The 20,489-nt window shown below is 47.3% G+C and overlaps 1 protein-coding gene across 2 annotated transcripts in view; it reads right to left on the bottom strand.

Annotated features, from left to right (window-relative positions):
- The window catches only part of CRACR2A (calcium release activated channel regulator 2A), a 154,525-nt gene that overhangs the window by 11,521 nt on the left and 122,515 nt on the right, over positions 1-20,489 (bottom strand). For both annotated transcript variants that reach the window (XM_023549029.2, XM_023549030.2), the window contains 4 exons: positions 17,718-18,051; positions 13,986-14,118; positions 6,781-6,862; positions 6,570-6,684 (listed from right to left, as the gene is read on the bottom strand). In XM_023549029.2, coding sequence (XP_023404797.1) covers positions 6,570-6,684; positions 6,781-6,862; positions 13,986-14,118; positions 17,718-18,051 — 664 coding nt within the window. The remainder of the gene's footprint in view (positions 1-6,569; positions 6,685-6,780; positions 6,863-13,985; positions 14,119-17,717; positions 18,052-20,489) is intronic.

The following is a 20,489-nucleotide window of genomic DNA, read 5'->3' as shown; positions in this document are numbered from 1 at the left end:
CTCTTCTCCGAACCTCCATTCTCCGAACTGTACAATAGGCCTCTGAAGCTTGTTTCTGCTCCATGCCTCTGACATAGAAGCCTCTCTACCCCTTTGATCATTTAGTTGCCTTTCTCTGAACTCCAGCTTGTTCTAAGACAGACTTGTTGAAATTCAAAAGATTATCCATCTCTGACTTTAAATAACAAGAGCTGTCAACTCAGAGCAAAGGATTGGCATTCAGTTCAGAATGTGCAGCTGTTGGGGTTTGGTTGCTTGTAGGGTACGTGTGTGTTATATGTGTTGTAATATCTACGTGCTGGGAGGCAAGGAAAAGCACTTAGCCAGGATAGTGCCGCTATTTCTCTGGAGCCAGAATGAAAAATTTCTCAGCACATTAAAGCATGAAGTTATGCTAAGGAAAAAATGACTGCAAAATTATATCTTGGGGGTTTCCATATTTATCCACCCCCTGGACTATGAGTCAAAACAAGATTTATTTGTGTAGTTCGTTTTAAACTGCCAGCACTTCAAGCTCAACTTGGAACGTGGGGAAAAAAACCAAACTGCTATTTTTTGCTCTGTGCTGTACATTGTCACCAACGACAAAGATCACGGAATGCGAATTAGCTAGCAGCCCAGGAAGGTAGAGGGAAGTGGGCCTGCCCCCCTTGAGCTGAAAAGCTGTTCTGCTTTAAGGCTGAAGCAAGAAGAACTGAAAAAGAAACGAACACCTATTTTTCAGTAGCAGGTTTCAACAATGGCCCATGTGACTAGGGAGAAGCATAATGCAGAGGCAAAGCCCTAGATTCTAGTTCTGGCTGTGCCAGTGACAAGCTGTGGGGGCCTCTGGACAAGTCACTTCCTCTCTCTGGATCTCAGCTTTTCTCATCTATAAAAGAAAAGGCTGCATTAGATTAATCTCCAAGTTTGTTTCCAGTTCTAATGTTTCATCACTGAAGAAGGGGTACCAGAAGCAAAATCCACTGCCGTCAAATCAATGCCGACTCATAGCTATGCTACAGACGGAGTAGAACTGCCCCCAAAGGATTTCCAAGGCTGTAAATGTTCACGGAAGCAGACCTCCACATCTTTCTCCCCAGGAGTGGCTGGTGGGTTCGAACAGCTGACCTTTTGGTTAGCAGTCGAGTGCTTTAACCACTGCGCCACTAGGTCTCCTTAAAAAGGGGTACAAAAGAGGCTAAATCAAAGATAGTAGTCTATTTGGCTTAAAGACCCCAGTCATATTCCACTTCCTTGACTTATAGTCTTAACTTCATAGCACTATTAGAATGGCAAAGAGATCTAACAGAAATTCATTGACCCAGGACTCTGACACTGGGGACCAAGAATCTGGATTTGGGGGAAAAAGCAGCCCGTCTGGCCTTGCACCAAATTCCACCTTCTCTACCTGATGCAGGCGCCAAGGTCTTCAGATGTTCATTTTGCCCTGTGGTCTAAACCTAGGGGCCCTTAGAGCCCAACCAGATTCTGCTCCAAATTGGACAGGTTGAACAAGTCCTACCCCAGGTTGAACCAGTCCTACCCAACAGTGATAACCAGGGTGTGGGTGTGGGTTGGTAGAAGGAATAACTGCTTTGATTTCTTCTAAGGTGCATATAAAAAAAAAAAAAGGTGCATAGGAGATGTAAAATGATAACAGAATCAGCACAGACTGTGTCTGGGCCCAGGAGGCCAGCAGGCCAGGTAAAGCTGCCTAGGTGGGAAGAGGATGGGGCAGGTGGGGTAGGAGAACAGTGTGGGGCTACAATCCCTACGTCATAGAGCAGGGAAGGAGTTCACCTGTGGCATAGGATTTTGCTTCTCTCTGGGCTAGAAGGAGCGCCCTTAGGCCCCTCTCATCTCATAAACCATAGAACTAGGGGGCCAGAAGGACTCTTTCAGAGTATCTGGTCTATTCCCTCATTGAGTGATTGGCCAGTGTTTTATGGCCAGGAAGTGGTGGAGCTGGGATGGTAAGAACTTCCTTTTCAGGGAACCCAGCTACCTCCCCCGAGCATCTGTTCCTATTCCACACAACCTCTTCCAAGAGTCTTTCCCATATATAATCTATGGCAATTTAAGCCCTTTCTTCTCGTACTGCTTTTCAGGATTAGGGAAAAGGGGGCACTGAGAACAGCTGGCCACCATTCACTTAATAATTAGGCTTCAGAGCCTTGAAGACTGTTATTAAAGCTCCCCTCCACCCTCCCTTCTGCAGGCGAGGGAGTTGGTAAAGTGCTTGGAGCTCTTTGGAAAAATAAGGTGCTCCACAAATACAAAGTACTTATTATTTTCAGTTCCCCTCCGATCAAATGAGGTGTCAAGTTTTAATCTATCACCTGACACCTCTGATTGCTGGTTGCCAAGGCAGAATGACTTAGCTTTTCAAGAATCTTGAGAATAATTGCATTTATGATGCCACCGTTCCACACCTTGAACACACACTTTGCTACCTGACACAGCCTCCTGTACTTGCTTCTAAACCCTGTGCCACTGAACTGAATGTGTTTTGTGCACAGCTTCAAACTGGTTCATTCCGGCACGAACCCCTGCTGAGAATTCGCATTCCTAGGTGATGGTGCTGGCTAGGGACCAATGCTGAGGACCACCAGTAAAGCCAAGCCAAAAAACCGAACCGGTTGCCATCGAGTTGATTTCAACTCATATCGACCCTATAGGACAGAGTAGAACTGCCCCATAAGGTTTCCAAGGAGCACCTGGTGGATTTGAACTGCTAACCTTTTGGTTAGCAGCCTAGCTCTTAACCACCATGCAACCAGAATTTCTGCGAGTAAAGCAGTGGGTCTCCAAACGTATTATACATAAGAATTACCTGGGGATCTTGTTAAATGTAGATTCTGATTCAGTATATCTGGGGTGGCAATGCAAATTCTCAGCAGGAGTTTGAACTGAAATGAAACAGTTCAAAGTCCTGGTTTCTTGGATCTACTATACTAAGATCTCTTGAGTGACAAGTGAGTCCTGATCATGGGCAACATACTCAGGAAATTCTCATTAGAGTTTTGCTACTCAAGTGTGATCCCTGGACTGGCAACACCGCCTTTGTACTTATTAAAAATGCAAAACATCAGGCCCCAGCCCAGGCCTGCTGAATCAGATGCTGCATTTTAACAAGCTTCCCAGAAGATTCCCACATATATTAGCATTTGAGAAACACTCGTTTAGGCTCAACACCTGTGCTGAGAACCAAAATCACCTGGCTAGCCGTTATTTTTTTGTTTTTTAAGTTCCAGGCCCTGAACCATTCCATTTGGGAGAGAAGGCCCTGGCATCTGCTTTGTTTAAAAGTTCCACAGGTGATCCTGGCACTCCTCCAGATTTGGAATCACCATTTAGAGTCTGATTGCAACCTGTGCTAGCAGTTTAAGAGAGGAAAAACTCAAACTACAAATGATATAGAAAACCCCACCCACACATAGATCATTCTGAGTTAACCACACGTGGCTTTACCACCATGGCCTGGCTTTCGGAGCCCAGGGCTGCATCAAGGCTTCCAAGCTGATACATGTGCTGATGATGCTTTCAGCCCTTTCTGTCACAGGAATGTGCAAAATGTCCAGTGCTCAGTGCACAGTTTTCTGGAAAAGGACTGAGTTCCTCCTAGCTATGATGGCAGCCCTCTGAGATTTCTTTACCCCTCCCATCACCACTGATAAATTCAACCTGAGGTTCCACATCTCCTGCTAGCTTCCAGGCTCTCTGTGCAAATAGAAGCCTGTAATGACGGCAGGAGTGTGCAGTTCCATGAACTTGTCTCCATCCATTACCGTTAGTCCCAGACCTCTTGGACTGCTTTTGCCCAGCTCTAGTATATGTAAAAATTTAGATACTGTCTGGGACTGGGAAAAGACCAGATGACCTTAGAGAAGCCACAGCCTCGATTTCTTCATTTTAAAGTGAGGTGGCTGTAATCATCAGGGATTTTCAAAGAGAAACCCTTTTGCCTATCAGATTTGTACCTTGACCTCCAATATACAAAACCGGGAGAAGCTGTGCAGCCCTGACTAAGAAAGGGGGCGGAGGGGCCCGGAATTGTGATCACTAAGCCTTTCCCTTCCCTGTCTTAGTCCCTGGGGAACTTCGGTCTGATCCTGGGGCTCTGAGGAAGAAAATTTTGAAAACCACTGGATTAGGTCATCCCTACAGTCTCTCCTGGTGCTTAACTTCTGCTGAAAATGAAAGAAATCATGTCATAGATTCCAGAGTTCATATAGAAATGATGTCCAGATTATCCATAACATTTGCTTGCATTAGATTGGAAAGCATTTTAGCCACAGCAATTTTCAGGAATAATTTATATTAAAAAAAAAAAAATTCTGAGAAGCCCTTGAGTCTGGCTTCCATTCCGTTCTTTTATGTTCAGTGGTAAGAAGAAGGATGTAGATGAACCATACAGAACAGAAGTGGCCCAGCCTGGTAAACTTATAGAAGAAACAGATTTAGGTGAGAAGAGTCACAGATTTTAGGGCCAGAAATAAACAAACAAAAAACAAACCCATTGCTGTCGAGTCAATTCCAACTCACAGCGACCCTACAGGACAGAGTAGAACTGCCCCTTAGAGTTCCCAAGGAATGCCTGGTGAATTTGAAGTGCTGACCTTAAGTGCTGCCAGAGCACTTAACCGCTACGCCACTAGGGTTTCGTTTAGGGTCAGAGGGATGAAGAAATTAACAACTCCAGTGTTCTGCCTTCACAAAGATACAGTGTTCGTTCATTTATCCAACATTTGTTGAACACTAGGGCCCCATGCTAAGCACCCGGGTAACAGGGGCGAAGAAGATACAGTTCGGTACATACATACTCTTACAACCATATGATGAGTAACAGGGGGATATGAAAGGTCTTATGGGGCTTGGAGTAGAGAGCTGAACATAAGCTTCATGAGGGTAGGAGCTTTGTCCCTTTTATTCATTGCTATAATCCCTGGATTATAAAAAAAAAAAAAAAAAAATTTTTTTTTTTTTTAAATAATCCCAGGGAGTCCCTAGATGATGCAAATGGTTATCGTACTTGGCTGCTAACTGAAAGGATGGAGGTTTGAGTCCACTCAGAGGCACCTTGGAAGAAAGGCCTGGTGATTTACTTCTGGAAAAACCAGCCATGGAAAACCCTATGGAGCTCAGTTCTACTCTGACACACAGGGTCACCACGAATCAATTCTGACTCAACCGCAACTTTTTTTTTTTTTTAAATAATTCCCAGAGCCTAGAACAGCACCTTTGTTTTGTCCAAACAAATGGACAAATGATGGATTCTGCTGGTTATAAGGGTTGGGACATCCTACTTGATGCTTTTGTGAAAGAATAAGCTGAGGCCTGGAAAAGAGAAGTAAATGGCTCGTCCACACTTCCCTTGACCTTGAGAAGTCTGCGTTCAAGTGCGAGAAGAAGAAAATACAGATGGTCAAGAAGAAAAAAGCACTTACAAGGCAAATCAAGAGAGCAGAGTCTTACAGATAATTCTGAGTTCGAAGGGGTCCACAGTTGCTCTTGGATCCTGCCCTGGCCTTTAGCTTTGGGGTGAGCCTTGAACCTTCATGTCATGGATTGAATTATGTCCTCCCAAAAATGTGTGTATCAACTTGGTTGGGCCATGTGTGGTTGTCCTCTATTTTGTGATTGTAATTTTATGTCGAGAGGGTTAGGGTGGGATTGTAATACCACACTTACATGGGTCACCTCTCTGATCCAAGGTAAAGGGTTTCCTTGGGGTGTGGCCTGTACCACCTTTTATCTTTCAAGAGATGAAAGGGAAGCAAGCAGAGAGTTGGGGACCTCATACCACCAAGAAAGCAGCACCAGGAGCAGAGCACGTCCTTCAGACCCTGGCTCCCTGCATCTGAGAAGCTCTTTGACTAGGGAAAGATTGAGGACAAGGGCCTTCCTCCAGAGCCGACAAAGACAGAAAGCCTTCCCCTGGAGCTGACACCCTGAATTTGGACTTGTAAACTACTAGACCGTGAGAGAAAAAATCTCTCTTTGTAAAAGCCATCCACTTGTGGTATTTCTGTTATAGCAGCACTAGATGACTAGACACCTCACATTATAGATCAACCTCCCCTGGTGTGAAGGGTTGTGACAGATGTCCCAGAAACATGCCATGGTGTGGCTCCTGGGCAGGGCACATCTGGGCCCATGGGAGCTAGAAAGATGCAGGGGCAGTGAAAGGCGGTGGTGAGAATGGGGGAAGAATGTGGTTGAGGCTCAATTTAAACCAAGCTTTCCCTGACACTCCATTCTGTCCCCTACCCCATCCAGTCCTAACAACTCACAGCACTTATCTCAGTCATAATGACATGATTATCAGTGTAATCTGTGTTTTTCCTGTCCCCCATCTCCATGAGGGCTGAGAATGTACCTGTCTTGTTCACTTCTGAACCCCTAGTAAATGGCCTGGTACAGGACCCTCGCATGAATGGATGAATGAATGGCTGAATTGGTTTGTGTCTGGACAAGGTGGGTTCTGAGTCAGAGTTTGAAGTGAGATGGGTTGGGCTGGAGACAGGCAGAAAAGAAAGGGGTGCAGGAGTCAAGCCTGAGTGCCCCTAGGAAGGTCATCAGCTCACCTCCACGCTGCTTAGCCACTGCCGGACTGACAGGAAGGACTCTTTGGCTGTGAGGTCGTACATGACGATGACACCATCGGCCTTCCTGAAAAACTGCTGGGTGATACAACGGTACCTGCCCAGAAGGGTCACAGGTCAGTAGATGCGTGCCCTTGTGTGGAGGGGTCGGGGAAGGGCTGTGTCAGGGAGCTAGGAGGCAAAGAGTCCTCACCTTTCCTGCCCAGCCGTGTCCCACAGCTGCAGGGCCACCTGAGAGTCGTCTACATTCACCGTCTTCACTCGGTAATCGATCCCTGCAAGGTGGAACAGGGCTGTAAGGGCTCCCTGGCTCAGAGGCTTCTTCATCTCTGGATCAGGGGAGGACGCCTCCAACGTGTCTGGAATCACCTCAGGCCAAGCAGATGACCTTCCCTGTGCAGCTCTGGGAGGCAATGTAGGGTAATGGACACAGTACTGGACAGGGAGGCATGGGACATGAGTTCAGGTCCTATCTCTGCCACTTAAGAGCTATGTGACCTGATCAATCACTTAACCTCTCTGAGCTGTGGTTTCCTCACTGCAGTGTAATCCTTACCCTTTTACTTTACTAGATACTGTAACAAGGACCAAATGAGATCACATATGTGAAAGCAACATACCAATGCAAAAACAGGTGTTATTACTCAGGAATTTATTCTCTCATCGGGAAGATGGAGTGAGATTGTCCCCAAATTAATTTCTTTTCTTCATTTTTTTTTTTTGCCTAAAAACATTTTCAAAGTTTCCCTAATAAAACTCAAATGGTCCGGGGAGGTAAGTCAGACTTTAAGGCCTCATCAGCCACTTTGAAGGAACGGAAGTATTGGAGGGGGGCTGGGGGGGAAGCAGTTGGCAGGTAGAGAGAGGGGCAGAAGAGAAGAAAAGGGGAGAGGAGGGAATCAAAGGCATCATTCACCCGTCTGACAGGGGTTTCTTCTGAGCGCCTAATCACAGCCATTCACAATTGGGGTCACAAACCCCAGAAAGATGGAACAAGGTCAGTGAAATGCATTCTGCACCCCAAAGCAGCCCTAAAGACCAGGACCTTAGTGAAGGCTCTTTGATGCACACATTCCTGTCTCCTATATCCTATAAGAAGCCTCACAAATGTTTAAAGATGTTCAGAAAGTTTTTTTCCCTTAAGGTACCAGATCTCAGAATTTGAGGGTTTCCTTTCCTACCTCCAAAAAAGGCCCAGCCTCTGAGATCATTGCCCTGGAGGGCTCAGGTAGGGAAACAGCAACAGTAGCTTGGACAGGCAGAGACACAGGAAACAAGATGCATCGCAAAGAGGCAATATATGGAAAAGGTCACTCAGCCATTATCTCCAGGCAAAGGCTAGTGGATTACGGGCCGATGAGCGGAGAAGAGGTGGAGGTCTTCCACTCCAAGAAGGTCGGGACCAGCAGGGACGCCAGATGCCCTTCTCTTCACAGATGAGGGCCAGAGGGAGGAATGCATTTGTCTGGGCAGAGAAAAAGAATGCCTGCTCCCATTGGTAGACAGAATGTTTCTTCACAATGCCATCTCTCCACCTTCACAGCACTCCCCCTCTGCATGCACGCATGCTTACACACACACACACACACATGCACACACAAGATGAGATGGAGAAACAGAAGGCCAGAGAAGCCGTGCCTGGCCCACACTGATCAGCAGCTGCAGAGACATGCAAGCCCAGCCCCGAGGCTCCCTTCAGCCCAGTGCTAATGCTCCCATCCAAACAGATGGCAACTCACTGGGAACTGAATCCAGGTATGAGTGTTCTTCTTGGCTTTCCTGGCCTGTGCTCAGGGACAGTGAAGAGGATGTCTGCTTTGTGGTAACAACTCAGGGGAAAGCCAACCACTGCCAATACACCTTCAAGTTTACCAGAGCTGGAACCAGCAAGCTGGTCCAAACAAAGCCCCAGGGGCAGTGCCGTATCCTTGCGGGAAAGGCAGATGGGTATTGCTGGGGCAGACAGGCCTGGGCTGCCTTTAGCCTCCCTGCTCTACCTCACTGACTAATTGCTTTGCCTGAGGTTAGCGAGCTTTGTCTTGTGGGGACTGAGGTGGACAATGGAATGCTGGAAAAATGTGTTCTGAGCAGTGGTGAGTTGGTGAGACTCCCTGCTGGATACACAGCATACCCCCCTTGACAGCTGTAGACAGGAAGGCCAGGGGGAAGCAGACAAGCAAGTCCACAGGGGCTGGGTTGTGGCAGGAGAACCCAAGGAGGTTACAATCCACTTAAGGAGTTAACATACAATAACTTGGGACCAGAAGGGCCTGAAATAGACTCATTTCTAAGACTGCCACCAGTTCCAAGATTCTAGAAGTCAGGATACTTGTGTTTTGAGTTCCGGTCTCAGCTCTGCCACTGACCAGCTGTGTGAACTTGGTGACATTACTTCAGCTCATTTTGGGGGGTCTCATTTTCCTCATCTGTAAAATGAGGTGTGGTAGAGGATGTGGGGAGACCCTGGGTGGTGCAAACGGTTAATGTGTTCAGCTGCTAACTGAAAGGTTGGAGGTTGCAGACCACCCACAAATGCCTCAGAAGACAGTCCTGGCGATCCACTTCCAAAAGATAAGAGCCATTGAAAACCCTATTGTGCACGATTCTACCCTGACACACATGGGGTTGCCATCAGTCAGAATCAACATGATGGCAACTGTTTTTTTTAAGAGGATATGTAGGGCCTAAGTTGTGTGCTCCTGATCTTTAAGTTTAAGGTCACCCCAACTTACAACCCAATTGGTCAGCACCCACCCGTCACCATGAAGTACGTTGTGCAGATTGTGTGGGTTAGAGCCGGGCTGATGAACTGCAGGAAAGATGGTGTTAACATTTCCGGAGAAGACGGGCCCAAGCATCTTTTAAAGCAGGTGGGATGTTGGAGTGGGGAGCGTCAGCAAGTTGTTCTGAAGAAAAACCCTATGCGGTCTCTCCAGAGATTTCTCTGTAGAGCTGAGGATGAGATAGAAATTGGACTGGTGGCCAAGAAAGCACAGAGTACATTCTGGCAGGAAAAGCTTGGGGAAGTAGGGTTCTGGCCTGTGATCTGAAGCAGGAAGATTAGGAAATGATGTGGAGTAGTGGAAAGAGCACTGGACCTGGAGTCCTGGGCCCTAGGGAGCTTTAGCCTCTGATAATCAAGTAGAGTTGAACTGAGTGCAGACCTCGATTTTCTCATTTACAAAATGAGAGGATGCGAATGGATGATTTCCATGGTTCCTTCCAGCGCCAACGTTCTACAAAAACCATCATTTGACATCTCCAGGACACCCACAGGGTCCAAGCATCTGCTCCTGGAGGAGTAGGCTGGTTCCTATGAGGCAGGCAGGGCGAGGGAAGCAGAGACTGAGTTTGAACTCTGGCTCCATTGGCTTACTTGGAGGTGTCTGGGCTCAAAATTGCCCATCTGTGAGATGGACAATTTACATCTTTTACAGCCCAGCGGTACCATGAGGAAGATTCTTTATGGAAGAGCTTCCTCCTTGGAGGGAAAGCCCCATGGTCAATTCTCAGTCACTTAGGGCAGAGGCACCATTTTGATAAACCATATTCAAGAATGAGTTGTAGTTGGTACATTGAAGTTTTGCAAACAGTACACCTAATTTTCTGAATAATCAAGCCCATTTTGCTTGCAAAAGGGAGAACAGTGCGGGCAAAGTGCCTCAGTGTTTTGGAATAGAACAAAATTCCCTCTCCTCCCCATTCTTGTTTGGCTGCTGTTTGGGATTTAGGCAAGGAGGTGGTCATAGAATGGACACTCTGGGCCATAGTGGATCTGCTGCAGTTGGTGGTCTACGACCATCACACTGGCCCAGACTGGCATAATGACAAGACTAGAAAAGTACACAGATAAATGAGAGACGTAATCACAGAATCATGAAAAATTAGAACTTGCAGGGAACTTCAACTGAGCAAACATTTAAGGATGCGTGCTGTGTGCCGAAAGAGTCCCTGAGTGGTGCAAATGGTTAAGCACTTGACTACTAACTGAAGATTTGGTGGTTCAAATCCATCCAGAGGTGCCTTGAAGAAAGGCCTGGTGATCTGCTTCTGAAAAGCCTTGAAAACCCTATGGAGCACCGTTCTACTCTACACCCATGGGGTCACCATGAGTCAGAATCAACTGGACAGCACACTGGTTTGGTTTTGGTTTGTTGTGTGCCTGGTAGGGGTGCAAAGGTAGATCAGGCCTGCTTCCAGTTATTAAGAAGCTGCCAGTGCAGTGTGGACAATTGACCATACTACACAGTGGTGCCACACCCATACTCTTCTCTGATGAAGAACTCTGCTAACTCCACACCTTCATTTTACAGATGAGTGAATGGAGGCCCAAGTCACACTGTTGTGCTACAGCAACTCATATTATGCATAAGCTGAGGGTCAAGGACAATCACAGTCTGACAAGGGAGTGGGAGGCCAGGGTAGTGAGAGCCCTTAGATGATGGAGTTCAGAGTTAAAGAACAGTCGAATGCCCATGATAGTGCCGTGGCTGCTGCCGTTGGTAGGGATGGTGTTTGGCCAGACCCCCATTCTGGGGTCGGACTGCTTGGGCCCCCAGGAACCATGGCACTGTGACTCTTACCTCTTTAAAAGGAACGTCTTTCAGGTGGGACACCTGCTCACTGACATGTGTATCAGAGCACGGCACGTAGCACGGCAGGGAAACTAATTTGAGCTGCTGCTCTGGCATGTTTTGCACAGTGTGATGAAGGGCATACTTGATCTGGAAACTTTGATTTTTTTCCGCCTCCCTAAATTGTTGGTGTTTCCATAATTGGCCCCCTGGTAAGTGCCAATTAGTCTGGTTGTTCTCTTTTTCAGAGCCTTCCATCTCAGGGCACAGGTTGGAAATGTAAAGGGACCCTGATTTCATCGCCAGGGGAGGCACACAGCATGAGCTGCCCAGGGCAGTGCCTTTGAGGAACAAAGGTCCCAGCACGTGTGCCCCTGCCTCCCACAGGCTGTGCTTGAGCCATGACTCACGGGGGCCCACTCCATTATGACTGCTCCCCTGGGAAGACGAGCCCACCTTCCCACAGTCCTTGCTTCCTGCACCACCTCGCTCAGCGTCCCCGGGCTCACTCCCAGCTGGTGCTCTCAGGCCCAGGAAGGCCAGGCTCTCCTGGGCTTGGTTCACAGGCTCCATCCTCTCCCCATCAGGGGCCTGATCCTTCTCCTTGGAACGGTCTCTGTGTTTGGGTGGAACGGGGCAGAAGGGAGGGGAACAGCAGAAAAGGCTCAGCAGTAAGGGTGGGACAGCCTTTGGGAAGAACCCATCTGCAGGAGAAGTTGGAAGTTGGGGCAGTATAGGATGAGAGAATGAGAATGGAGTCTCCTCAGGCAGGGCTCTGAGGCAGGGCAGTTTGTCCTATAGAACCAGCTTGTCAGAGATAGCCAAAGGTTGAAGGTGATCTGGACAGAGACCAGGCTCAGGGGCAGCCTTAGGTTAAAAAACCAGATACCAGCTAGAACCGATTCTGACCCCCATATGTCAGAGTAGAACTGTGCTCCACAGGGTTTTCTAGGGCTGATTTTTTCAGAAGTAGATCTCCAGGGCTTTCTTCCAAGGTGCCTCTGGGAGGACTCAGTCTTCCAACCTTTTGACTATCAGCCGAGCATTTTAACTGTTTATGCCACCCAGGGACTCCTAGTCTTAGGTTACCCAAATCCCTTATGTTTCAACCGAAGTCTGATTAGGAATATGCTCTCTCAAGGCTGCACAGCTGCTAGGGCAGAGCGGGATAAGGCCCCAGGACTCCTGCACCTCAACGGCACCTCCCAGTGCTTTGCCCACTGACCCTGAGCAGTCTCTCCTGCCTGCACCAACCTCTGCCTACCTCCTGTGGCAGGTAACTGTCCTCATCACTCACTGGGCACTAAGAACGTACAATTCAATATCGTTAGGGGTACTGTGCAATGGAACAGAAGGTATGTGTATGTGTGTGTGGGTTGGGGGGGGGATCAGCACTAACCAGCTGATGGGAATGTGGTCAAGCCTCTTAAGCTCTCTGGGCCTCAGCTTCCTGATCTATGTACTGGGCTCTTAACAATGCTCGCCTCCCAGGATTGTTGTGAAGACAGACTGAAATAATGGATGAAAAAGTCCTTAGTCAGTATTCAGATCACATAAATATGTTCAGATAATATCAATATATTTTCAAGTATAGCTGACTTATCCACTCGGTTAAATAGTACATAATAAGCGCTTAATGAATTTATCCTTTGTATGACTGAAAAAAAGAAATTTTTTTTTTTTTTTTATGACTGACTCAACTTGGTAGAAGCTAAACAGTCAGGTACCTCAAACTGTTTTCCTCCTGGGTCTTGCCATATATTTCAATGGAACTTGACACTTTGGGTTAGGGGATTAAAGGCCTCTATTAAGATAAAATATTGTATTAAGATAAAATATTATCCAAGAGAGGAAACACAATAAGCGGTCTAGAGTACTTTCCTCCATCCCCACAAGTACACACATACACATACAGGAAGACACAGGGCAAGGAAGGAGTTGGCCCATTGTGGGGGTCGGGGGTTGTAGTGGCAGGGTATGGGTCTCAGTATGGGTAGCTGTTATGGATTGAATTGTGTCCCTCGAAAAGATATGGTGAAGTCCTAACCCCTGTGTGTATGAATATGACCCTGTTTGGAAATAGGTTTTTCTTTTACACTAATGAGGTCATGCCAGTATAGGGTGGGTCCTTATCCTAATTCCTTCTGAGTGGTGTCTTATGAAAAAAGGAAAACAGACATGGAAAGTCACACACACATGCACAAGAATACTCCATGGGAGGACCACCTACAAGCCAAGGAAGGCCAAGGAGCTGAAGGAGACAAGGATCTTTCCCTACAGGGCCAACAGGGACTGAGAGCCTAGTCCTGCTTGCTGTGCTGTTAGTTGCTGTCGAGTTGACTCCAATCCTGAATTCAGACTCCTAGTCTCCCAAACTGTGAGACGGTGAATTCCTCTTCTTTAACAACACCCACTTGTGGTAGTTCTGTACAGGACAACCAGGTAACTAGACAGCAGAAGTCCTGGTCAGCCCTGGAGGAACATGAAGATCAGGGCTCTGCTGAAAGTGGGGAAGGAGTGACAAAAGGGAGACTGGTACTCAGAGAGGATAAAGGGGCCCGAAGCCCAGCGCTGCCACCTTCAGTTTCATTCAGGGCTGGATGCCCAGAGAGTTTAGTGGTCCTGTCACATGAGGGATGAGCTAAGCAGCTAGTATTGTGAAGGGACTACACCTTGCCTCTGCCATTCTCACTGTTGAACGAAGCAGAGGCTAGTGTCCCTGCTGCAGGTCCCCACCGCCCCTGCCCACTGGGCTCCAACCCCCTCCCTTCTCACCACTGCCCCCTTCCCACTGGGCCTGGGCCCCTCAGGGACGAGAACTTACCCACAGTGGCTGCCATGCCTGGGGAGAACCGGCCCTCACAGAACCTCCTTAGGAACGACGTCTTCCCCACGCTGGAATTGCCCACCAACACAATCTTGAAGAGTCGGTCTGGAGTGGATGGAGAGCTTTCCTCCTGTGGATAGCAGACAGCCTGCCAATGGCTGGGCATGGCTGCCAGCCCTGGCCTGTCAGGCTTGCTCCCCATCAGGCCCTACAGGCATCTACAGGAGGGTGGGGGTCAACCTCCAGACCAGCACCAGGGAGGCCGTTCCAGCTTGGAAGGCAGGTAATTTTAGGCTCAGAGCCTGGAGGCTCCTTCCAGCATCAGTAGGAGGGAAGGAGGGACATCCATTGGACCAACATCTATTGCCCCCCTACTGTGCTGCAGGCCCTGTGCTAGGCCGGAATCCACAGGGAGGAGGGGGTAGACCCTGGTTTATGTGGTGTGGAGGAGGCAGGCATGTAAACAGTGTTCCCAGGGCTCTGGCAGCAGAGAGGAGGAGTCAGGGATCCCCAAAGGAGGGAGTTTTGAGCTGGGCTTAAAGAGGAGGCAGGAATTCCCTGTAGGGGTTGGGAGAAGGACAAGCTGGGGTGTTTGCAGGGAGAAGGGGAGATAGAAAAAGGAACACTAATCTATATCATGGGTCGGGGGCAGAGACAGCCAGGTTGGGGTGGGGGCCCTCTTATTCCTGCCCCATCAGCGCAGGCCTGGGTTGAATGGAGGATGTCTTGCCTCCCTGCACACTGCCCCTGTCTCATCTCACCTGTACCCACCCTCCTTGGGTAACTAAGGCAAGACAGTGTCCACTAGGTCAGTTGGGAAATCCCATGATGCCAGGCTCACTCACTGCTGCTCCTTCTCCTCCGCAGGGGGTAGGGGAGGAGGGCGTGGGGGGGATAGGGGTGGAGTGGGGTGGGGGTGGGGCTGGAGAGTCTCAGACACTAAGGCCCAGAAAGGTAAGGGGCTGGCTCTAGGACACACAGGAAGGAAGAGGCAGAGTAAGGAGCCTGCCTTCCACCACAGGGTCCTTTCTGCTTGCTCACCCTCATCCTGCCCTCAGGCATAGCCTAGTGCTGTCTGGACAAATAAGGAGGCCCTCTCACATCTACTCAAAAGTGGATTTGGGGGAATTAGCTGCTCTCACTGAGCAAATACTATAATGGAGGGGCAGCTGATATTAGCAGTGCTTGAGTTTCAGAGAAAAGCCATTAACAACAGCCTTTTGGGGAGAAATCAATTCCATGCAGTACTTAAGAGGGAACTCAAGGTCAACTATAGGAATTTAAACCTAAAACAACAACAACAAAATGCACACTCAAAAACCATGCCCTCTGCCTCATTCTCTTTATCCATGCAATGCCAAGGGCACCAACTCTGCCAGTCTCTCGCCTGGCACTTCTAATTGATATTTGAGACTAAAGCTTAGTGCCCCAATCTATCTATCCCCAGACACAGGTGTGGGGTGGCGGATGTGAAACCCAGCAAGGGACAGGTTAGTCCTGGCTGCAAAGGTGCTGCCTGACCCTCAGACTAGTATCCCCTTGGATCCATGGCACTTTTTTTGCAGGCAAAAATGATAAACACATTGGTGGTTCAACTTCAGCATGGAACTCACCACAAAGGAGCAGCAAGCTCCTAGTCACACTCCTGCACTGAACCTGCTTGCTGTCCCCTGTCAGGAACAGTCCCCCTGCCGCGCAGCAGCAAGACACCTGGGCTCTGGACAGAGCTCTCAGCTGGCAAGTCAGGAGACCAGGTCCTCACACTCCCTCCCTCCCTCCACTCTCTTTAATAAGTTTTAAAATACATAAAAGTAGTATATGCTAATTTTTAAAATTAGGAAGCACAGGAAAATGATTATTATTTATAATCTACCCTATTACCCGGAAATGGCCACTATTCATATTTTGATGTGTTTTCTTCCAGCCTTTTTTCTATATAGATAAATAAGTGTATGTATATGGGTTTTTGGTTTTGGGTTATATATATATATGTATATATATATATATATATATACCACATATATACGTTTTGCTTAGAGAGATTTTAGATGTTATATATAATTTTATTCTGCTTCAAATATTGTTAAGTTTTTTGAATAATGGCTATTGAATAGTTCTCTGAGTCACTAAATTCTTTCGAAAATGTGATTTTTAACAGCTGTATAATATTTCATTGAATGAATATACCATAATTTACCTTTCCTCATTTTTGGACGTTTTTTCCCAACTCTTTGCTATTACAAATAACACTTAAATTTGTGGGCTAAATCTTTGTCTGATTTTGGTTATTTCCTTAGGAAGGACTGCTCAAAGTGGAAATGTTGGTTAAAAAGGATGTGTTTTTAAGTTCTTGATTCATATTATCAAACAACTACCAATTTATGCCCCACCAGCCTTGTATGGAAGGCATGCCTCTTAGTCTCCTCAGAACTGAGCCTCTTTTGAAGCTGTTATATGGCTTCCAGTAAATCGTATATCCTCTCTGCTACAGCTTCCATTCCCAGAAAAATGGCAGCATGTAGAGAGAGCACACAGTGAGAAGGGCTGGGTGCTAGGTCATTGTGGGACTTGGGCAAAGCCTCTCCCCTCTGGGCCTCCACTTGCCCATCTCTCAAAGAGGAGAACACATTTCCGACATGCCTCATCGGACAACTGTGAGGATAACCTGCTATGGCAGACATGGATGCTTAGACTTTTTTCTTCACCCCTAAGTCTCCTACTGACCTCTTGACACTTCTTTCACAATTTTGGGTGCTATCCTAGGGAATTTAAGATGACTTTTGTGCCACTGCAGGCAAGTGTAGGCCTATGTGCTGAAGGGGATGTGGAAGGAGCGGGTAGGAGGGAGGGGTCCTACCATGTTGGTGCCACCCGGTTCTCCATTCTCCCCTTGTGCTAGGGGACTTCAAAGGAGTTGTGTGTGGAGCAAGAACTAATCCAGGCCCATGAATGACAATTTATGCCAAGAAGTTATGGTGTAGAGGCCAGGAAGGCTTCCAGGCACACATGCTACCATTTTGAAATGTTCAAGTTGGCAAGGGCTCAATTCTAAAAGGCTGTCCCCTGTGCAGGGAGCCTCATTCATACTGCCATGGGCATGTTCAAAGCTGATTTAGGTCCACTGCAGGATGGAGGGCTTGAGGGGCCTATTCTGAGGCCTGGGTCACAAACACAGGGGGAATATCATTACCGGCGACTAGAGGAAGGTCTCTCATGTGGTCTTCTTTCTCCCTGGTGGGGATCCAGGAAGGGCATGGGAGTGCAGGGTCACACCAAAGGAAGGAGCAGGCAGGGCCACATGGAAAGGAAAGGGTGATCTTTTGCATTAGCTGATTAAGAAAGAACTGAGGAAAAAACGATGGTGTGCAAAATTTCTACAGCAGGGATTGGCCCTGTTGAGAGGAATTAAACAAAGGAAGAGAAGTGCCATTTTAAAGGTATGTGACATTTTACACTGAAAGCCTAGTAGGGGTCTTAGCATAAGCAGGCGCTTAATAAATACTTTTGAATATGAATCAGAAGAAGAGCATAGGGCAGGGAATGGGGTCAACAACAGAGGTATAAGGGGGATTTATCAGGAGCCCATGGTGCTCAGTTAAGCAGTGGAAGACGATATTTGAAGGACATGAATATGGTAATCACAAGACCAGCTACATCTGACTTCCTGAGCTGCCTTTCGGGCTTTTGGGCTCAGATACAAGACACAGGTCATAAGGTGATGTGTACTACCTTAGGCAGGGCTTCTTTTCCAACAGGCTGTCCTCGGGAAGACGAGGCAGTGAGTTCCAAGGGTGGGGCCTGCTGGATTTGTCCTTTCCCCTCCTGGTTGGAGACCTCCTCCTCTTCTGGGCATCTGCTCAGTGGCTGCTCAAAGCTGCCATCCAGGAGCTGGGGCAGGGGGTCTTCTTCAATGGAGATGATTCTGCGGAGTCTCCGGGGGGGTAGACCCCCAGCCCCTGGCTCCCCGGTTCCTGGCTCCCCTTCTGTGAGGGGATATCCACTCAGGCCCAGGGAGCTCCTCCTCCTCGGGATACCAAACACATCTTCCTCCTCCTCTGATGGGCTATTTTGGGGTGGGAAAGAAAGAAGAGGCAGAGCCTGTCATCAACTGTATCAATATGGAAGCTGGAGGACTGCCTGATGGCTTTTCTGACAAACAGAAAACTCAACAGTACCACACCTTAGGAGAAGAGAGCTCCAGAAATGGGAAAACAAAACAAAATAAAAACAGGCAGTCTTTAGCTCATTCATTCAACACATTTTTATTAAGTGCCTGATGATGGTGATGATGATGAAGATGAAGACGGTGATGATGATGATCACTACCGGGTACTACACTAAAGACACAGGCATGAACAGACACAGGCTCTGCCCTCATGGAGAGCTTGGACTAGTAGCAGACTAGAGCAATAATGACACCAAGAAATATAATTTTATAAGTTGTGAGAGGTGCTAAGAAGGAGAAGTACAGGGTATGAAGAAAGGAATATAACAGATCTGGATATAAAGTACCCTGTGTAAACAATCAGGTGGCCTTGGCTCTGGTCCCAACACCAGTACTTACTAGTTCTATGTGCCTTTAGGTATGACACCTCATCTCTCTGAGCCTCAGTTTTCTCACCCATAAAATATGGGCTGTCTGCTCTGCCTATCTCACATGTAAGACAATGCATAAGAAACAAACGTGTTCCCAAAGCAGCCCTTGGCAATGTAGGGATTCTGCTGCTCTGAGAAGAGGTCCCTCCCCTCAACCAGGCAGACGTCCACTGGCTCAGAGGCAGTTGCCCACTTGAGGCTGGGGTTTGGGTTGGGAGGAAGCCAGGCAGGGGACTTCCACCTGCCTCTCTTTCTCGTTCAGTGTCCCTGGAAGTCACAGTCAGGAGTAACTGGCCACAGAGGCCTATGTGCGTACTTGTTTCCAGAAGCATCTGAGCATCAAGGGCAAGGAGAAACAGTGGGAGGTGAAGGGAATTGGGCAACTTGAGGTAGCATCAATGCACAGGCTGTATTTCCAAAACGTCTTGACAGGAAAGACCTCACAGGTCCCTCCTAGCAAGGGAGTTCCCCTCAGTGCTTTATGAACAATTAAAAAAACTCATTGCCGACGAGTTGATTTCAACTCAAAACAACTCTCTAAGACAGAGCAGAACTGCCCGATAGGATTTCCAAGGCTGTATATCTTTACGGAAGCAGACACCCACATCCTTCTCCCCTGGATCGACTAGTGGGTTAGCAGCCAAGGTCTTAAACCACTGTCCTACCACGGTACTGTGAACAATTACAGCTAAATATTATTTTAAAGAAGGCGCCCTGGTGGCACAGTGCTTGGGTGATAGGCTGCTAACCAAAAGGTCAGCAGTTGGAACCCATCAGACGTTCTGTGGGAGAAAGATTTGACAGTCTACTTTCATAAAGATTTACAGCCTTGGAAAGCCTATGGGGCAGTTCTACTCTATTCTATAGGGTTGCTATGAGTTAGAATTGACCCGGCGGCAACAAGTTTTTGGTTTATTATTTTAAAGGGGATGGATAGAAGTTTGAAAGGGAGGACATCTAGCCTAAAATAGAAAAACAAAAACCAACCAACAACAACAACCCCATAAGGAGTAGGAAAAAAAAAAAAAAAACAAACAGAATTGGGATGAGTAGCGAGGTGATAGGGCCAAAGGAGAAAGAAAGCAGAGAAGTTTCCTTTATTTTGCCTCCTGGCTTATAATATTTATTAGTTCTAAGGACCAACAAAAGAGCCCTGGTGGTGCAATGGTTAAGTCCTCGGCTGCTAACCAAAAGGTTGGTGGTTTGAACCCCTCCAGCCACCCTGTGGGAGAAAGATCTGACAATATCTTCTGTAAAGGTTATAGCCAAGAAAACCCTACTGGGCAGTTCTACTCTGTCACATGAGGTCACTATGAGTTGGAATCAACTCCACGGCAGTTAACAACAACAACAACAAGAACCAACAGCAGGAAGGAAGAAGAAAATGTATATATCACAGCCCTGAAGATAACTTCAACTTCAAAAGAGAAAGGAAGGTATATATAGTGCTTGCTTACAAAAAACGGTGAATTACTTTGGGCCTCTGATATAAACTAAAGGCTTTGTAGTGATTCAAGCACCTTAACATTTACTTACAAACTCACAGTTTTTAATAGATGCTTACTGTCTAATTCCCAACAAACTTCCTGTATGTCCTAATGAGCCTATTAGCTGCTTATCTACTTTAGAACACAATTGGTATTCCATCCACTTTCACGCTGCTCACACATACAAGAGGGCGTGTTTGTATGGGCTCGTGTACACGCACACACACACAGCATGTTTTTTCAAAGGCCTTGCCACCGAAAAGAAATGTCCACTTAAGTGGGCCCTAAAAAGAAGCATTTCTTGGAAAAAAAACCTTTTATTTGGGAAATTTTCAAGTGCAATTGATATGTGTGAAACCTTCATCTTAGTATGATTAAGATTATTTCTTGGTTTTGCCACCAAATGCAGTCTGCCAGC

The sequence above is a fragment of the Loxodonta africana genome, chromosome 4 (genome assembly GCF_030014295.1).
Source record: "Loxodonta africana isolate mLoxAfr1 chromosome 4, mLoxAfr1.hap2, whole genome shotgun sequence".
In the NCBI taxonomy this organism is placed as follows: domain Eukaryota; kingdom Metazoa; phylum Chordata; class Mammalia; order Proboscidea; family Elephantidae; genus Loxodonta; species Loxodonta africana.
The sequence above is the reverse complement of the archived record's forward strand: the minus strand, read 5'-3'. Positions and strand labels throughout refer to the sequence as shown.